The sequence below is a fragment of the Microcaecilia unicolor genome, chromosome 2, assembly GCF_901765095.1.
Source record: "Microcaecilia unicolor chromosome 2, aMicUni1.1, whole genome shotgun sequence".
Taxonomy (NCBI): Eukaryota; Metazoa; Chordata; class Amphibia; order Gymnophiona; family Siphonopidae; genus Microcaecilia; species Microcaecilia unicolor.
The window spans coordinates 355,967,403-355,981,304 of record NC_044032.1 but is presented as its reverse complement, the minus strand read 5'-3'; the positions used below and the strand labels follow the sequence as shown (position 1 = coordinate 355,981,304).

General features: G+C 42.1%; 1 protein-coding gene across 1 annotated transcript in view; it reads left to right on the top strand.

Moving 5' to 3' along the window:
- Positions 1 to 13,902, top strand: part of TEX15 (testis expressed 15, meiosis and synapsis associated) — a 330,552-nt gene that overhangs the window by 130,836 nt on the left and 185,814 nt on the right. The window contains 1 exon segment of the mRNA XM_030192116.1: positions 13,144 to 13,303. Coding sequence (XP_030047976.1) covers positions 13,144 to 13,303 — 160 coding nt within the window.

Here is a 13,902-nt window from a genome sequence, read left to right as displayed (position 1 = left end):
GGGAGGGGGGGGGAGTTTGAAACATGCTTTTCCACATTATATGTTTATTGGAGTTGGATTGCAGACATGTTAAGTTGTCAATTTTACCTGTGAATTGTATTTGCAACTGTCACTTTTGTTTTGAATAAAAAAGATTTAAACATAAAAATTAACAGGAAATATACTGAAGACTTTCCATTAAGCAGAGGGACACGGCAGGGGTGTTCTATGTTGCCATTGCTCTTTGCTCTTGTTATACAGCCTTTCGTTCAACGAGTGAGAGATTTGGAGGATATTATAGGCATCTTTCAATGGGAAATCTCATAAAATCTCAATGTTTGCAGATGATATTTTATCCCTCACTCAGTACCGCATCTCTTTACCTGTAGTCATGAGGGAAATGACATCCTATGGTCAGGTCTCTGGATTTAAAGCTAATCTAGATAAAACTGAAACTCTGAATCTTACTATGGAGGAATCGGAGTGGAAGAGAATGAGGGAAAATTTCCCATTCAAATGTATGGATACTAAACTCAGGTATTTGGGAACTTGTCTTATGAGAGACCCTCAGCACCTCTTTGAGGCTAATTATGAAGCCTTAATGCACAAGGTAACAGCTGACCTTAGGGAATGTTCTCGAGGTATGTTCTCCTGGTTTGGGCGTATGGCTATTATCACATGAATAGTCTCTCAACATAGGTGTTGCTTGCAAGATCTTCCAAGAATGGGGCACCCGCTTGATTAATCTCTTTGCCACTCATCTGAACAACAAAGACCCTCAGCACTGCCCCAGATTCAGATCAAATGGCAGACTATCATCAGATGCCTTCCTCCTCAGTTGGGAGGAGGGTCTTCTGTATGCATATCTTCCAATCCCTCTAATAGGGAAGACTCTGCTGAAACTCTTAGTAACATAGTAGATGATGGTAGATAAAGACCTGTACAGTCCATCCAGTCTGCCCGAGAAGATAAACTCATTACATAAGGTATTGTCAAGCGTGCTGCAAAAATAGTGAGTCCCTGTGCCAAACAATGTTTGGCGGCCGAACAACCCTGGCCTTACCTGTGGTAGGAGATGAAGAGCAGGGCACTGGAACCACCACCGGGCAATAGTAAGCAGAAGCAGAAGTCAGGTTCCAGCAGGATCTCAAGGCAAGTGGCAGGCAAAAGCGATAGGTTCAAACAATGTCTCAGGGCAGGCGGCAAGCAAAAGCAGTAGTCAGGTCCAGGCAAAGTCTCTAGGCAGGCGGCAAACAAAAGCAAAAGTCAGGTCCAGGCAAAGTCTCTAGGCAGGTGGCAAGCAAAAGCAGAAGTCAGGTCCAGGCAGAGGTCAGATCAGGTCAAGCAGCAAGTAGAGAGTAGACAGATTCTCCCAGTCACAAGCAATCTACCAAAGTAGAAGTTGAAGCAGGTTTGTGGGGCAGGCTGGCTCCTTAAATAGTCCTCCTGTTCAGAGAGACAAGCAACAGCTGCAAGGGGCAGGGAGAGAAGAGTTAGCTGGCAAAGAGGGACCCGATTGGCCAGCCAGCAAGCGGAGGCGGAACCCAGGTGTGGGGAGCCAATCCAGGCCTAGGGAGGCGTGGCTCGAATTCCCGGCCCCGCGCCCGGAAGAGGAACGCCGAACTAGGAGTGCCGGCACTGCCAAGATGGCCGGCGCTCCAACCAGCAGTGGCAACAAGGGCGGAGGCAGGGAGCGCCGGCGCCGCCACGCCAGTTGTGCGTTGCACAGCAGGAGAATCCGATGCGGGAGCATCAGCCCAGCCAGCATGGCTGACGCTCCCCTTCACTGAGGCGGGGCCGAGCAGGTAGGAGGCGAGGCACGCAGCAGGAGAGGAGCACGACAGGTATGTATACCTGATCTTGATTTGTCCATGCTATTTTCAGGGCATAGACCATAGAAGTCTGCCCGGCACTGTCCTTGTTCTAACAATTTTGAAGTTGTTCTCAAAGCCCTTGAAAAGCTCCATTCCAGCCTATCCAAATCTATCCAGTCACGATCAGGGCACAGACTGTAGAAGTCCGCCCAGTACTGGCTTTAGTCTCTGCTAAGTTTCTTTGGATCGATTCCTTCTAAACAGGATTCCTATGTGTTTAATCCCATACATTTTTGAATTCCGTTATGGTTTTCATCTCCACCACCTGCTGCGGGAGGGCATTTCAGGTATCCACCATCCTCTTGGTGAAAAAATACTTCATGATATTATTCCTGAGTTGGCCTCCCTTCAACTTCAATTCATGTCCTCTAGTTCTATTACTTTCCCTTTTCTGGAAAAGATTTGTTTGCAATTTATACCTTTTAAATATTTGAATGTCTGTATCATATTACCCCTGGTTCTCCTTTCTTCCAGGGTGTACACGTTCAGGGTCATCAAGTCTCTCCTTGTACGTCTTGCTAAACCAACTGCATAACATTTTGTCACTTTTTCTTTGAACCGCGTCCAGTCTTTTGCATCTTTAGCAAGATATGGCCTCCAAAACTGAACAAGTGGAGCCTCACCAGTGACTTGTACAAGGACAATCAACGCCTCCTTTCTTCTACTGGTTATATCACTCTCTATGCAGGCTAGTTTTCGTTCTAGCTGAGGCCACGACCTTGTCTCATTGTTTCGTCGCCATGAGATCCTCAGACACTGTTACCCTAAAGTCCCTCTCCTATGTTGAGCTTACCAATCTCTCCCCTCATATCTGGTATATCTCTCTTGGATTTTTGCAACCCAACGTTCATCACTCTGCACATATTTGCATTAAATTGTAACTGCCAAACCCTTGACCATTCTACCAATGTTTGGAGGTCCCTTCTTATGGTTTCTATATGCTCCATGGTATCTACTCTATTGGCTATCTTCGTGTCATCCACAAAAAAGCAAACTTTTCCTTCTAATCCTCCAGCAATGTCTTTCACAAATATATTAAACAGAATCGGGCCCCAGGACTGACCCCGTGGCACTCCGTTGCTCATTTTCCTTTCCTCAGAGTGGATTCCATTTACCACCACCCTCTGCACCTGTCAGTCAACCAGTTTCCAATCCATTTCACCACTTGGGGTCCTAAATTAATTCCTCTCAGCTTATTCACAAGACTTCTGTGAGGGACCATATCAAAGGTTTTGCTGTTATCCAAGTAATTACATCTAGCACATGTCCTTTATTCCACTTCTTTCGTCACCCAGTCAAAAAATTCAATCAGATTTGTTTGGCAGGATTTTCCTTTGATAAGCGAAGTTGCCTCAGATCCTGTAACCTGTTGGCTTCTAGAAAGTCAACTATCCTTTCCTTCAGCAGTGACTCCATTATTTCTCCTACCACCAACGTGAGGCTTACCAGCTGTAGTTTTCCACTTCTTCTCTGTCCCCACTTTTGTGGAGGGACCACATCAGCTCATCTCCAGTCCTGTGGAACTTCTCCCATCTCTAAAGATCTATTAAATAAATTTTTAAGAGGTCCCACCAGGACTTCTCTGAGCTCCCTTAGTATCCTGGGATGTACCCCATCCAGTCCCAGCTTTGTCCACTACCAGATTTTCAAGCTGCTTATAAACGCTTTCTTCCGTGAACAGCATAATACCCACTCCATTCACAGATATATCCTCGGCATCCAATTGTGGTCGTTCTCAAGGATTTTCTTCTGTGAATATCGAAGAGAAATATTTGTTTAGCGCATTTGCTTTATCCTCATCACTCTCCATAGTTATTCTCAGCATCTTTCAGTCTTACAATTCCATTCCTATATTTTCTCTTCACACCAGACATCACCGCGGAGACCCAGGCAAAGGTATCAGCCTGCTTATCCGACATTGCTGCCTGGATGTCCAACCGCCACCTGAAACTGAACATGTCCAAGACTGAGCTCATCGTCTTCCCACCAAAACCCACTTCTCCTCTTCCTCCACTTTCTATCTCAGTTGATAACACCCTCATCCTCCCCGTCTCATCTGCCCGCAACCTCGGAGTCATCTTTGACTCCTCCCTCTCCTTCTCTGCGCATATCCAGCAGATAGCCAAGACCTGTCGCTTCTTCCTCTTTAACATCAGCAAAATTCGCCCTTTCCTCTCTGAACACACCACCCGAACTCTCGTCCAAGCTCTCATTACCTCTCGCCTTGACTACTGCAACTTACTCCTCACCGGTCTCCCACTTAGCCACCTATCCCCTCTTCAATCTATTCAGAATTCTGCTGCACGTCTTATATTCCGCCAGAACTGATATCACCCCTCTCCTCAGGTCACTTCACTGGCTTCCAATCAGATACCGCATTCAGTTCAAGCTTCTCCTTCTTACCTACAAATGCACTCAGTCTGCTGCCCCTCACTACCTCTCTACCCTCATCTCCCCTTAGTTCCCGCCCGAAACCTCCGTTCACAGGACAAATCCCTCCTCTCATTACCCTTCTCCACCACCTCCAACTCCAGGCTCCGCTCATTCTGCCTCGCCTCACCCTATGCTTGGAACAACCTTCCCGAGTCCTTACGCCAAGCCCCCTCCCTCCCCATCATCAAGTCTTTGCTTAAAGCCCACCTCTTCAATGCTGCGTTCGGCACCTAACTCTTACCTTTCAGGAATTCCAGACTGCCCCAATTTGTCTGCCCCTATCGGTCTGACTGTTCACGTGTCCTTTAGATTGTAAGCTCTTTGAGCAGTGATTGTCCTTCTATGTTAAATTGTACAGCGCTGCGTAACCCTAGTAGTTCTTTAGAAATGTTAAGTAGTAGTAGTTCTCCTTTCCCCAATATATCTGAAAAAGGTCTTGTCACCTCTCCATATGAATACCCATTTTTTTCTTCCATCTGTGCTTTTGCTTGCCATATTTCCCTCTTGGCTTTTTTTAGTTTAAGCCTATAATCTCTTCTGTGATCCTCCTGTTGGGTTCTTATTTCTGGAACAAAGCCTCTTTGCCCTTATTTTTTTCAGCCACCTGTTTGGAGAACCATGTAGGCTTCCCGTTTCTCTTGTTTTGTTTGTTTTGTAAAGATCAGTTACCATACTTGTAGCATCTTTCAGCTTGGACCATTGTGCTTACACTTCACCTGTGCCTATCCATGCCATGAGCTCCCTTCTTCAGGTATTCCCCCATTTTAACCAAAATAGCATCTTTCAGCTTGGAGCACTGCGCTTACACTTCACCTATCCATGCCTTAAGCTCCCTTCTTCAGGTATTCCCCCATTTTACCAAAATCAGCCTGTCTGAATCCAGTACTTTGAACTTTGTGTGGCTGCGCTCTGCTTTTGCTCTTCTATCAAATCATATGATGATATGATCATTTATTGCCTAGGTGGACACCCATGCGGACATTAGAAACACTGTCTCCATTTGTCAGCACTAGATCTTGCGTCGACCCTTCCATCAAGCGGGACCGGGGAACCAGGATTTTATCATGCTTTATTGGCCAAGGCAGATTTGGTTCTCTCTTCTTTTGGAGTTGTTCTTCGAAGAACCTTGGAGAGTGGAATGTTTCCAACCCTCATCATACAGAACAAAGGAGTCACTTTGGCTTAGATGTTTGAGAACATAGAATTTGCATCCCTTCAACTGCATGAGGTTGTTTCCAAGGGTACTGTTGGATTCCAGGAAAGATTCCACTAAAAGGTTTTATACTTTCAATGGAAGAGATTTGCTGTCAGGGTGTGAGGGCAAGGCCCTAAATCCTTTCTCTTGCCCTACACAAAAATTGTTTGAGTACCATCTACACCTTTCTGAGTCTGGTCTCAAACTAGCACTTACCATCAACCGTGTAGAAGGTAAGCCCTTCTTTGTACTGCCTCTAGTTTGTTTTATGCAAAGTTTGTTTCTCTTCTGCCACGCCCCCGATCAAACATCTCACTGTCATTGGGTGAAAACTCCTTTGAAACACTTGATTCATGCCATCTGCAGTACCTGACCTCGACAATCTTGTTTTTGGTGGAGTTACTTCATCTCACAGGGTCAGTGAGCTTCAGGCCAGAGACAGATCTGCCTTACACAAAGTTTCACCATAATAGGGCCGTTCAACTCTTATATCGTAAGTTCCTTCCTAATATGGTGTTGAGTTCCATCTTAATCGGTCAGTTGTCTTTCCAACATTTTTCCCGAAACCTCATACCCATCCTGGTGAAAGTTCAGCTGCACATTTGGACTTCAGTTGAGCTTAGCCTTCTATCTGGAGCAGACTAAAGCCCATAGACAGTCTACCCAGTTTTTTTTTCTTTTGACCCTAACAGGAATGGGGGCAGCAATTGATAAACACATTTTATCAAATTGGTCTAGCAGACTGCATCTCCTTATGCCCAGGCTGGGCTGACTCTGGAGGGACTCACAACGTTAGAGCTATGGTGGTGTCAGTAGTCCATTTGAGGTCATCTTCCATTGAGGAGATTTGCAGAGCAAATCATGTCTCACACAGTCATGAATCACTATTGTCTTGCGCAAAAATACTGACACAACAGCCGGTTTGGTCAGACAGTTCTACAGAATTTGTTTGGAGTCTAGAACCTAGCTCTACCCATTTACTAAGCCCATTTGTTTCTGTTCCAGGCTGCCACCTTCACAACAGGAAATTTTTAGTTGTTTAAAGTTAAAGGTTCTGATAGATATGAAGCTTTTCGTGTCCCCAATTGTACACAAGTTTTATTTCTCCGTAAAGCAGGAGCCCTGGTTAAGCGAATCATTCTTGGTGTTTGGGTTGGAGAGGAGGTCCCGTCTTTCTGGGTATGGAGAAATCGTATGCGTGGTTTGATGCTTTGGAACGAAGGCATGCTAAATGTTCTGGTGGTTTAGTGCGAGGTTATATGGAATGTATTCCAATATAACTCTGGCAACGGTTCTATCATAGGGCAAAAAACTCTCTACTTCCCAGACTGTAATTTAAGTCTCAAGTTCTACACAGATCTGATCGTTATTTAAGTCTCAAGTTCTACACAGAATCTGATCGATGTTAAGGCAATATTTTCTATATACTCTGTATTTAGACAACACACAGAATAAAGTAGCACTTAGCTTGTATTTTAGATCAGCACTCTTCTATAACCGTTCGACGGGGACCGCCGTTTCACCTAGAACTGTGGCTTCGTCAGGACGGAGTGCTTTCTGTAGTGTTGAGTCAAAAAATCTGAAACAGACAAATTGTATGTTAAATGCCATTCACTGTGTAGAAAAACTTTGTTGAAAACACCTCTAAAAGAGTCATCCCATGGAAAAACATACTTAAGCTGGAGGCATAAATTTGAAAATGGCGCCTCAGCGTTCACGTAGAGACAACTGTCAAATATACTCGCGTAGGAATGACGTGTAACGCATCAATAGAAGTAAACCAATCAATGGAGCTATTGAGCCAATTCGAAGATCCACCTTGCCTCCCTCCTAGCTAGTTTAAGTTTACGATCGCCGCCCCTGTTCAGCGGCGCAATCCAGTCGATGACAGAGCATTGTAAATCTTCAATTTATGCTTCTGAATGACACAGTGTTCAACATAGGTTCTTTTATTGCAGACCTTCGGATATTTGATCTATGTTCGAAAATCCTGACTTTTAGGGATCTCGTTGTCATCCCAATATATGTTTTGTTGCAAGGGCAGCGTAAGGAATAAACCATGTGGTCAGAAGAGCAGTTTGAAAAATGTGTTAACTTGTGCACTCTGTTGGTGTGAGGATTCACAAACTGCTTAATTTGTTTGGTATGTTGCAAATTTGACAATGACCACATTTGAAGTGACCTGATGTTGTGGTTTATTAGTACGAAGTTGAATGTCAGCTGGACTGATCGTTTCCTTGATGTTGTTGTTTCTAGCAAACGCTATACGGAGGTTGGTGTTTTTGAATGTATTTGTAGATCTCATAATGTCCCACCTATTTCGAATCATATTGGCAAGAAAAGAACCATGTTCATTGTATTGCATGACCATGGTAAGCATATTATCTTCAATTTTATGTTTCATGGGCTTGGACAGCAATAACTGTCTGTCATTATATTTGGCTCTCTGATATGCATGTTTTAAGACGGGCTTTGAATAACCTCTATCCAAAAGATTTGCCGTCAGATCTTTAGCTTGTTCTTTAAAGGTAGCCAAATTTGAACAGATGCGTCTCAACCTCAACATTTGTGAGAAGGGGAGACTGTTCTTGAGATGTGAAGGATGACAACTAGAATTGTGTAAAAAAGTGTTTCTGTCCGTGGTCTTTTTAAATACTTTAGTGAAAAAACCATCAATGGCATTATGAACTTCCACATCTAGATAGTGAATGCATTCAGACGAGTGTTGTTCGGTGAATTGGATGTCTTGGTTACAACTGTTAAGCCAATTCATGAATCTTTGAAGGTCTGTTGTTGAGCCTGCCCAGATCATAAAAATATCATCTATATATCTCCACCAGTATAAGATGACCTCTTTGAATGGAGACTGTGCAATCCATGCTGATTCAAATTGGGACATATAAAGGTTTGCAATTGAGGGGCAAACGTTGCCCCCATCGCTACTACTCCACTAGTTTGAAGGTACAACTTGTCAAGGAACATGAAGTAATTTTCTCTCATTGCTGTTCTGGCAAGCAAAACGAGGAAGTCAGTAGGTATTTGGTGTGGTCTAGGTCTACTTTCCAATACTAATTTGATTGTGTCTAAAGCTTCTTCTTGTGGTATGGACGTGTATAATGAGCACACGTCCAGAGTACCATTGTGATTTGTTATGGTCAACCTTAGCTTCTTGTAATTTTAAGAGGAAATGAGTAGAATCTTTGATGTATGATGGAATTTTAGGTACTTCAATGCTCAAAAATGAATCAACGAAGGTAGATAGTGGTTCAGAATCTCCACTGTTGCTGGATGATGAGGAGTTAAAAAATGTGGTTCGTTTTTTGTGTACTAGAGATTGGGCGTCTTCCGTGTGCATCCAGGGATATATATTATTGGTGGAATAATCTTTTTAGTCTCTAATTAATTTTTTGAGTTTGACTTTTTGATGTTTTCACGAAACTTGTCTATGTTTTCTTTCAAAACAGAATGTTGTTTATCAAATTCAGCTAGTACAGAACTATTTTTGAGTTTAGACAATTCTGTATCTAGTTCCTCTTTTTGAACGTTAAGGCTGACTTGACTCTTTTCAATAATCAATAGCATTGGATCAAGTGAGCATTTGTTGAGTATTTTATTCCACTTGTCTACAAAATTTGTGTCATCAGTGAAGCATTGTGGAGCTTTGTTGATACGTAAACCCCTAGGGATTTGTTCCTTTTTACAGTATTCAATTAGCAAACCACAATTTAATTCTGTCTTAACGATGTCTTTGTATTTCAAAGTAATCTCATTCCACCCACTCTCCGTTGGACAGGAGTAAGTACTTGTGGCAAAATCTGACGGGAAGCTAAGTAGATTCTTCACTTGGTCGTTGGAAAAACTAAATCCTGAATTCCATGGATTTTGTGACATGCTGCCAACTCCAAAATGGTAATCACATAGAACAAATGCAGCGTGACTGGAGATAATATGTAACCTAATACAAAATAACACTGCTCCAGTCGGTTCGATTTGTCGGTGCAATACTCAAAAAAAATGGTTTTTTCACTAAAGTATTTAAAAAGACCACGGACAGAAACACTTTTTTACACAATTCTAGTTGTCATCCTTCACATCTCAAGAACAGTCTCCCCTTCTCACAAATGTTGAGGTTGAGACGCATCTGTTCAAATTTGGCTACCTTTAAAGAACAAGCTAAAGATCTGACGGCAAATCTTTTGGATAGAGGTTATTCAAAGCCCGTCTTAAAACATGCATATCAGAGAGCCAAATATAATGACAGACAGTTATTGCTGTCCAAGCCCATGAAACATAAAATTGAAGATAATATGCTTACCATGGTCATGCAATACAATGAACATGGTTCTTTTCTTGCCAATATGATTTGAAATAGGTGGGACATTATGAGATCTACAAATACATTCAAAAACACCAACCTCCGTATAGCGTTTGCTAGAAACAACAACATCAAGGAACGATCAGTCCAGCTGACATTCAACTTCGTACTAATAAACCAAAAACATCAGGTCACTTCAAATGTGGTCATTGTCAAATTTGCAACATTACCAAACAAATTAAGCAGTTTGTGAATCCTCACACCAACAGAGTGCACAAGTTAACACATTTTTCAAACTGCTCTTCTGACCACGTGGTTTATTTCCTTACGCTGCCCTTGCAACAAAACAGATATTGGGATGACAACGAGATCCCTAAAAGTCAGATTTTCGAACATAGATCAAATATCCGAAGGTCTGCAATAAAGAACCTATTGTTGAACACTGTGTCATTCAGAAGCATAAATTTGAAGATTTACAATGCTCTGTCATCGACTGGATTGCGCCGCTGAACAGGGGCGGCGATCGTAAACTTAAACTAGCTAGGAGGGAGGCAGGGTGGATCTTCGAATTGGACACTTTAGTACCCAATGGGCTCAATAGCTCCATTGATTGGTTTAACTTCTATTGATGCGTTACACGTCATTCCTACGCGAGTATATTTGACAGTTGTCTCTACGTGAACGCTGAGGCGCCATTTTCAAATTTATGCCTCCAGCTTAAGTATGTTTTTCCATGGGATGACTCTTTTAGAGGTGTTTTCAACAAAGTTTTTCTACACAGTGAATGGCATTTAACATACAATTTGTCTGTTTCAGATTTTTGACTCAACACTACAGAAAGCACTCCGTTCCTGATGAAGCCACAGTTCTAGGTGAAACGGCGGTCCCCGTCGAACGGTTATAGAAGAGTGCTGATCTAAACTACAAGCTAAGTGCTACTTTATTCTGTGTGTTGTCTAAATACAGAGTATATAGAAAATATTGCCTTAACATCGATCAGATTCTGTGTAGAACTTGAGACTTAATAACGATCAGATTCTGTGTAGAACTTGAGACTTAAATTACAGTCTGGGAAGTAGAGAGTTTTTTGCCCTATGATAGAAACCGTTGCCAGAGTTATATTGGATACATTCCATATAACCTCGCACTAAACCACCAGTAGTAGACTGGAGGTTTCTGAGGGCTTTTTCTCTATTCCATTTATTGAGTATTGCACCGACAATCGAACCGACTGGAGCAGTGTTTTTTTTGTATAGGTTACATATTATCTCCAGTCACGCTGCATTTGTTCTATGTGATTACCATGCTAAATGTTCTCCAAGTGTTTGAAATTATTTTTTGCAGTATGGCATGCGTACTTCAGTCCCTTCACATAGGGCCAGGAGCTTAATTTTAAATCCATCTAAATAGTTGTGTATCTGCTGGAATAGCAAGACACCCCTGTTATGGTCAGTTTTGTTTTAAACCATTCCATATGCTGATAATCTTGCTAAATACAATCAATGAAAAAATAATAAAATTACGCAATACACTTCCCCAACAGAACTCCGACACTGGACCATTTCTTGAATGTCCTTGAGCCCACCTCGGGTGCCTATCCAGCAATCGTACCTGGTCAAACTTTGCTCCTCTCACCATTGACTTAGTCACCCAGGCAAGTCCATAGGTTCTCCAATTCCTATTGCAAATTGGACACTTCTCCCCAACTATTTACTCAAATCTGCCCCTTTTTGATACTTAGTAGATTTAACAGCCCATCTAAATTTCATGCTTCAACAAGGTTCTTCCCCGAGGATCATGGTAACATTCTTCTCACCCCAATACCAAAGGACACCAAGAAAAAGACCGATGATTATTACCAGTTACCGCCCAGGCGCCTCTATCCCACTGGTGGTTAAATTAATGGAGAGCATGGTGACCAAACAACTTACGAACTACCTAGACAAGTTTTCTATACTACAACGACTCGCAGTCTGGATTCCGTTCCCTCTATAGTACTGAAACTGTTTTAATTACTCTTCTGGCCAAATTTAAGCAAGAAATAGCTGCAGGAAAAAGTTTACTTCTCCTCCAGTATGACATGTCTAGCGCATTTGATATGGTCAACCATGACATTTTACTAAATCTTCTTGATTACTTTGGGATTGGCGGAAATGTACTCAGATGGATTAAAGGTTTCTTACCTCTAGATCATACCAAGTTAAAGGTGTTCTTCGAGGACAGCAAGACACAGATTATCGCATCCCCTATGAGTTGAATTCTCTATGCTTTTTTATCTAACTGCAGATCCCATGCGATTTGAGCTGGCGGAAAGGCATGTGCGCATGTACAGTTGGGCCTGCCAAAAGCTTCCGGAATCTTCTGAACACTGGGCAGCATCCATACCAGGGCTATCCTCGATGACATCACTCATCTGTGGTAATCTGTGTCCTCCTGTCTTCAGCGAACACTTACTACAGATGAGTGACTTTGCTATGTTCCATCTTGCTAGCAGACTGGATGGACTGTGCAGGTCTTTGCTATCATTTACTATGTTGCTGTGTTACTTTACCTGCTTCTTATTTGAATGATTTCAGGTGAATGGAAGATTTTGAGAGCATTCTTTGATCTTACTTCCCTTATTCCTCAGCAGCAAGAACTACTAATATAAGCTCTGTAATATGGACTTCTATGTTGACTTCAGAATGTTTCTATACTATTGTTACCCTTTTGATAATGATTTTTGCTAATATAGTGTTAGTTGCAAATAAAGAGTTGAATTTACTAAAGTGCACTACTGTATTAGCCTATAATATGCCATTGACACATTATTAGTAAATAGGTCCCATTGCATAACATGGGGCCTGCGGTAGATAATACATGTTAATATTTGCTTGTGTGCTGTAATACAGTAGCACCTTTAAGTCGAGCCTGAAGACTTATGGTGCTGGATTTATTCCCAGGTCCAACTGAGCTGGAAACCAAGTGGCTCCAGTTATAGAAGAACTGGCTTGTGATTTTCAGTCAGTACTGTGGATTATCCTTCTATTCTTTTATAATTTGGATTTAGCTTATAACTTTTTAGTAGTAGCTGAAAACACAAAACATTTGAGAACACCTAGAAAAATTTACAATGTGCACTTGAGTTTTGTGCTTGATTCTGCATTGAATGTAAATCAGGTTATACCAGACAAGTACACATCGCATTGTAGGGAATGCATCTCTAATAGTTGACTAAAGAAGATGACCTGTTTTATTGCATGCCAGTCTTCATAGTAGTAGAAGTCAGATTTTTTTTTCTGGAATTGTTATATAAAATGTTTTGATAAATCAGTAGCCATTTTCGGTGATGTCCTTGTGTTTTCCAGGTTTATTTGTATGAGTATGACGACTCTTCAAAGCCAGTGGATAAGCCTAGGCATTGCCTCCCATATGCTGTTGTAACTGCACAATTTGTAGGTCAGAAGACAGGGTCTGCTCCTCTAACATCTCAGCGTTTTCAGCGTATGGAGCTTTCCACAACTTCTGGTAAGTAAGAACTCTGACTGATTTTTCTCCATCCAGAATGTGGCACCTATCCCAGAGTTCTCAACTAGTGTGAAATACTGAGCATATGTAGTTCTTAGTATGTGCAGCAGTCTCCTCAGTTTTGTTTGTTCTGCTCTGCCAAACAGATATGAACAAAGGTCTCCTGGCTTTTTTCAAAGAGTTTCCCTCTGCCAGTATCCTGTTTGTTCATTGTCATCCCTTAATCATCTCTTAATCATCATAGGGCAATAGTACAGGAAAATTCAAATTTCAGAAAGTGTCCAGCTTGTGAAAGAAAAAATAAGGCACTAATTGTGACTCCCATAGATGTGTCATTTGTCTGAGCTCTGAACACCAACAGGAAGAATGCAGCGGCTGTGGATGCATGCTCCTGCGAATCTGGAAGAACCATTTTAATAATGGCCAAGATCTCTACAAGGCAGAAAAAAGGCTCTTGAAGCAGAAATTGAAATCTTTGATGCAGAGGCCAACTGACATTGCAGAGTTCAGCAGATGAGAATTGGGTGCGTATCTTTCCAACCCAAACCCACTTCTCCTCTCCCTCCACTCTCTATTTCAGTTGATAACACCCTCAACCT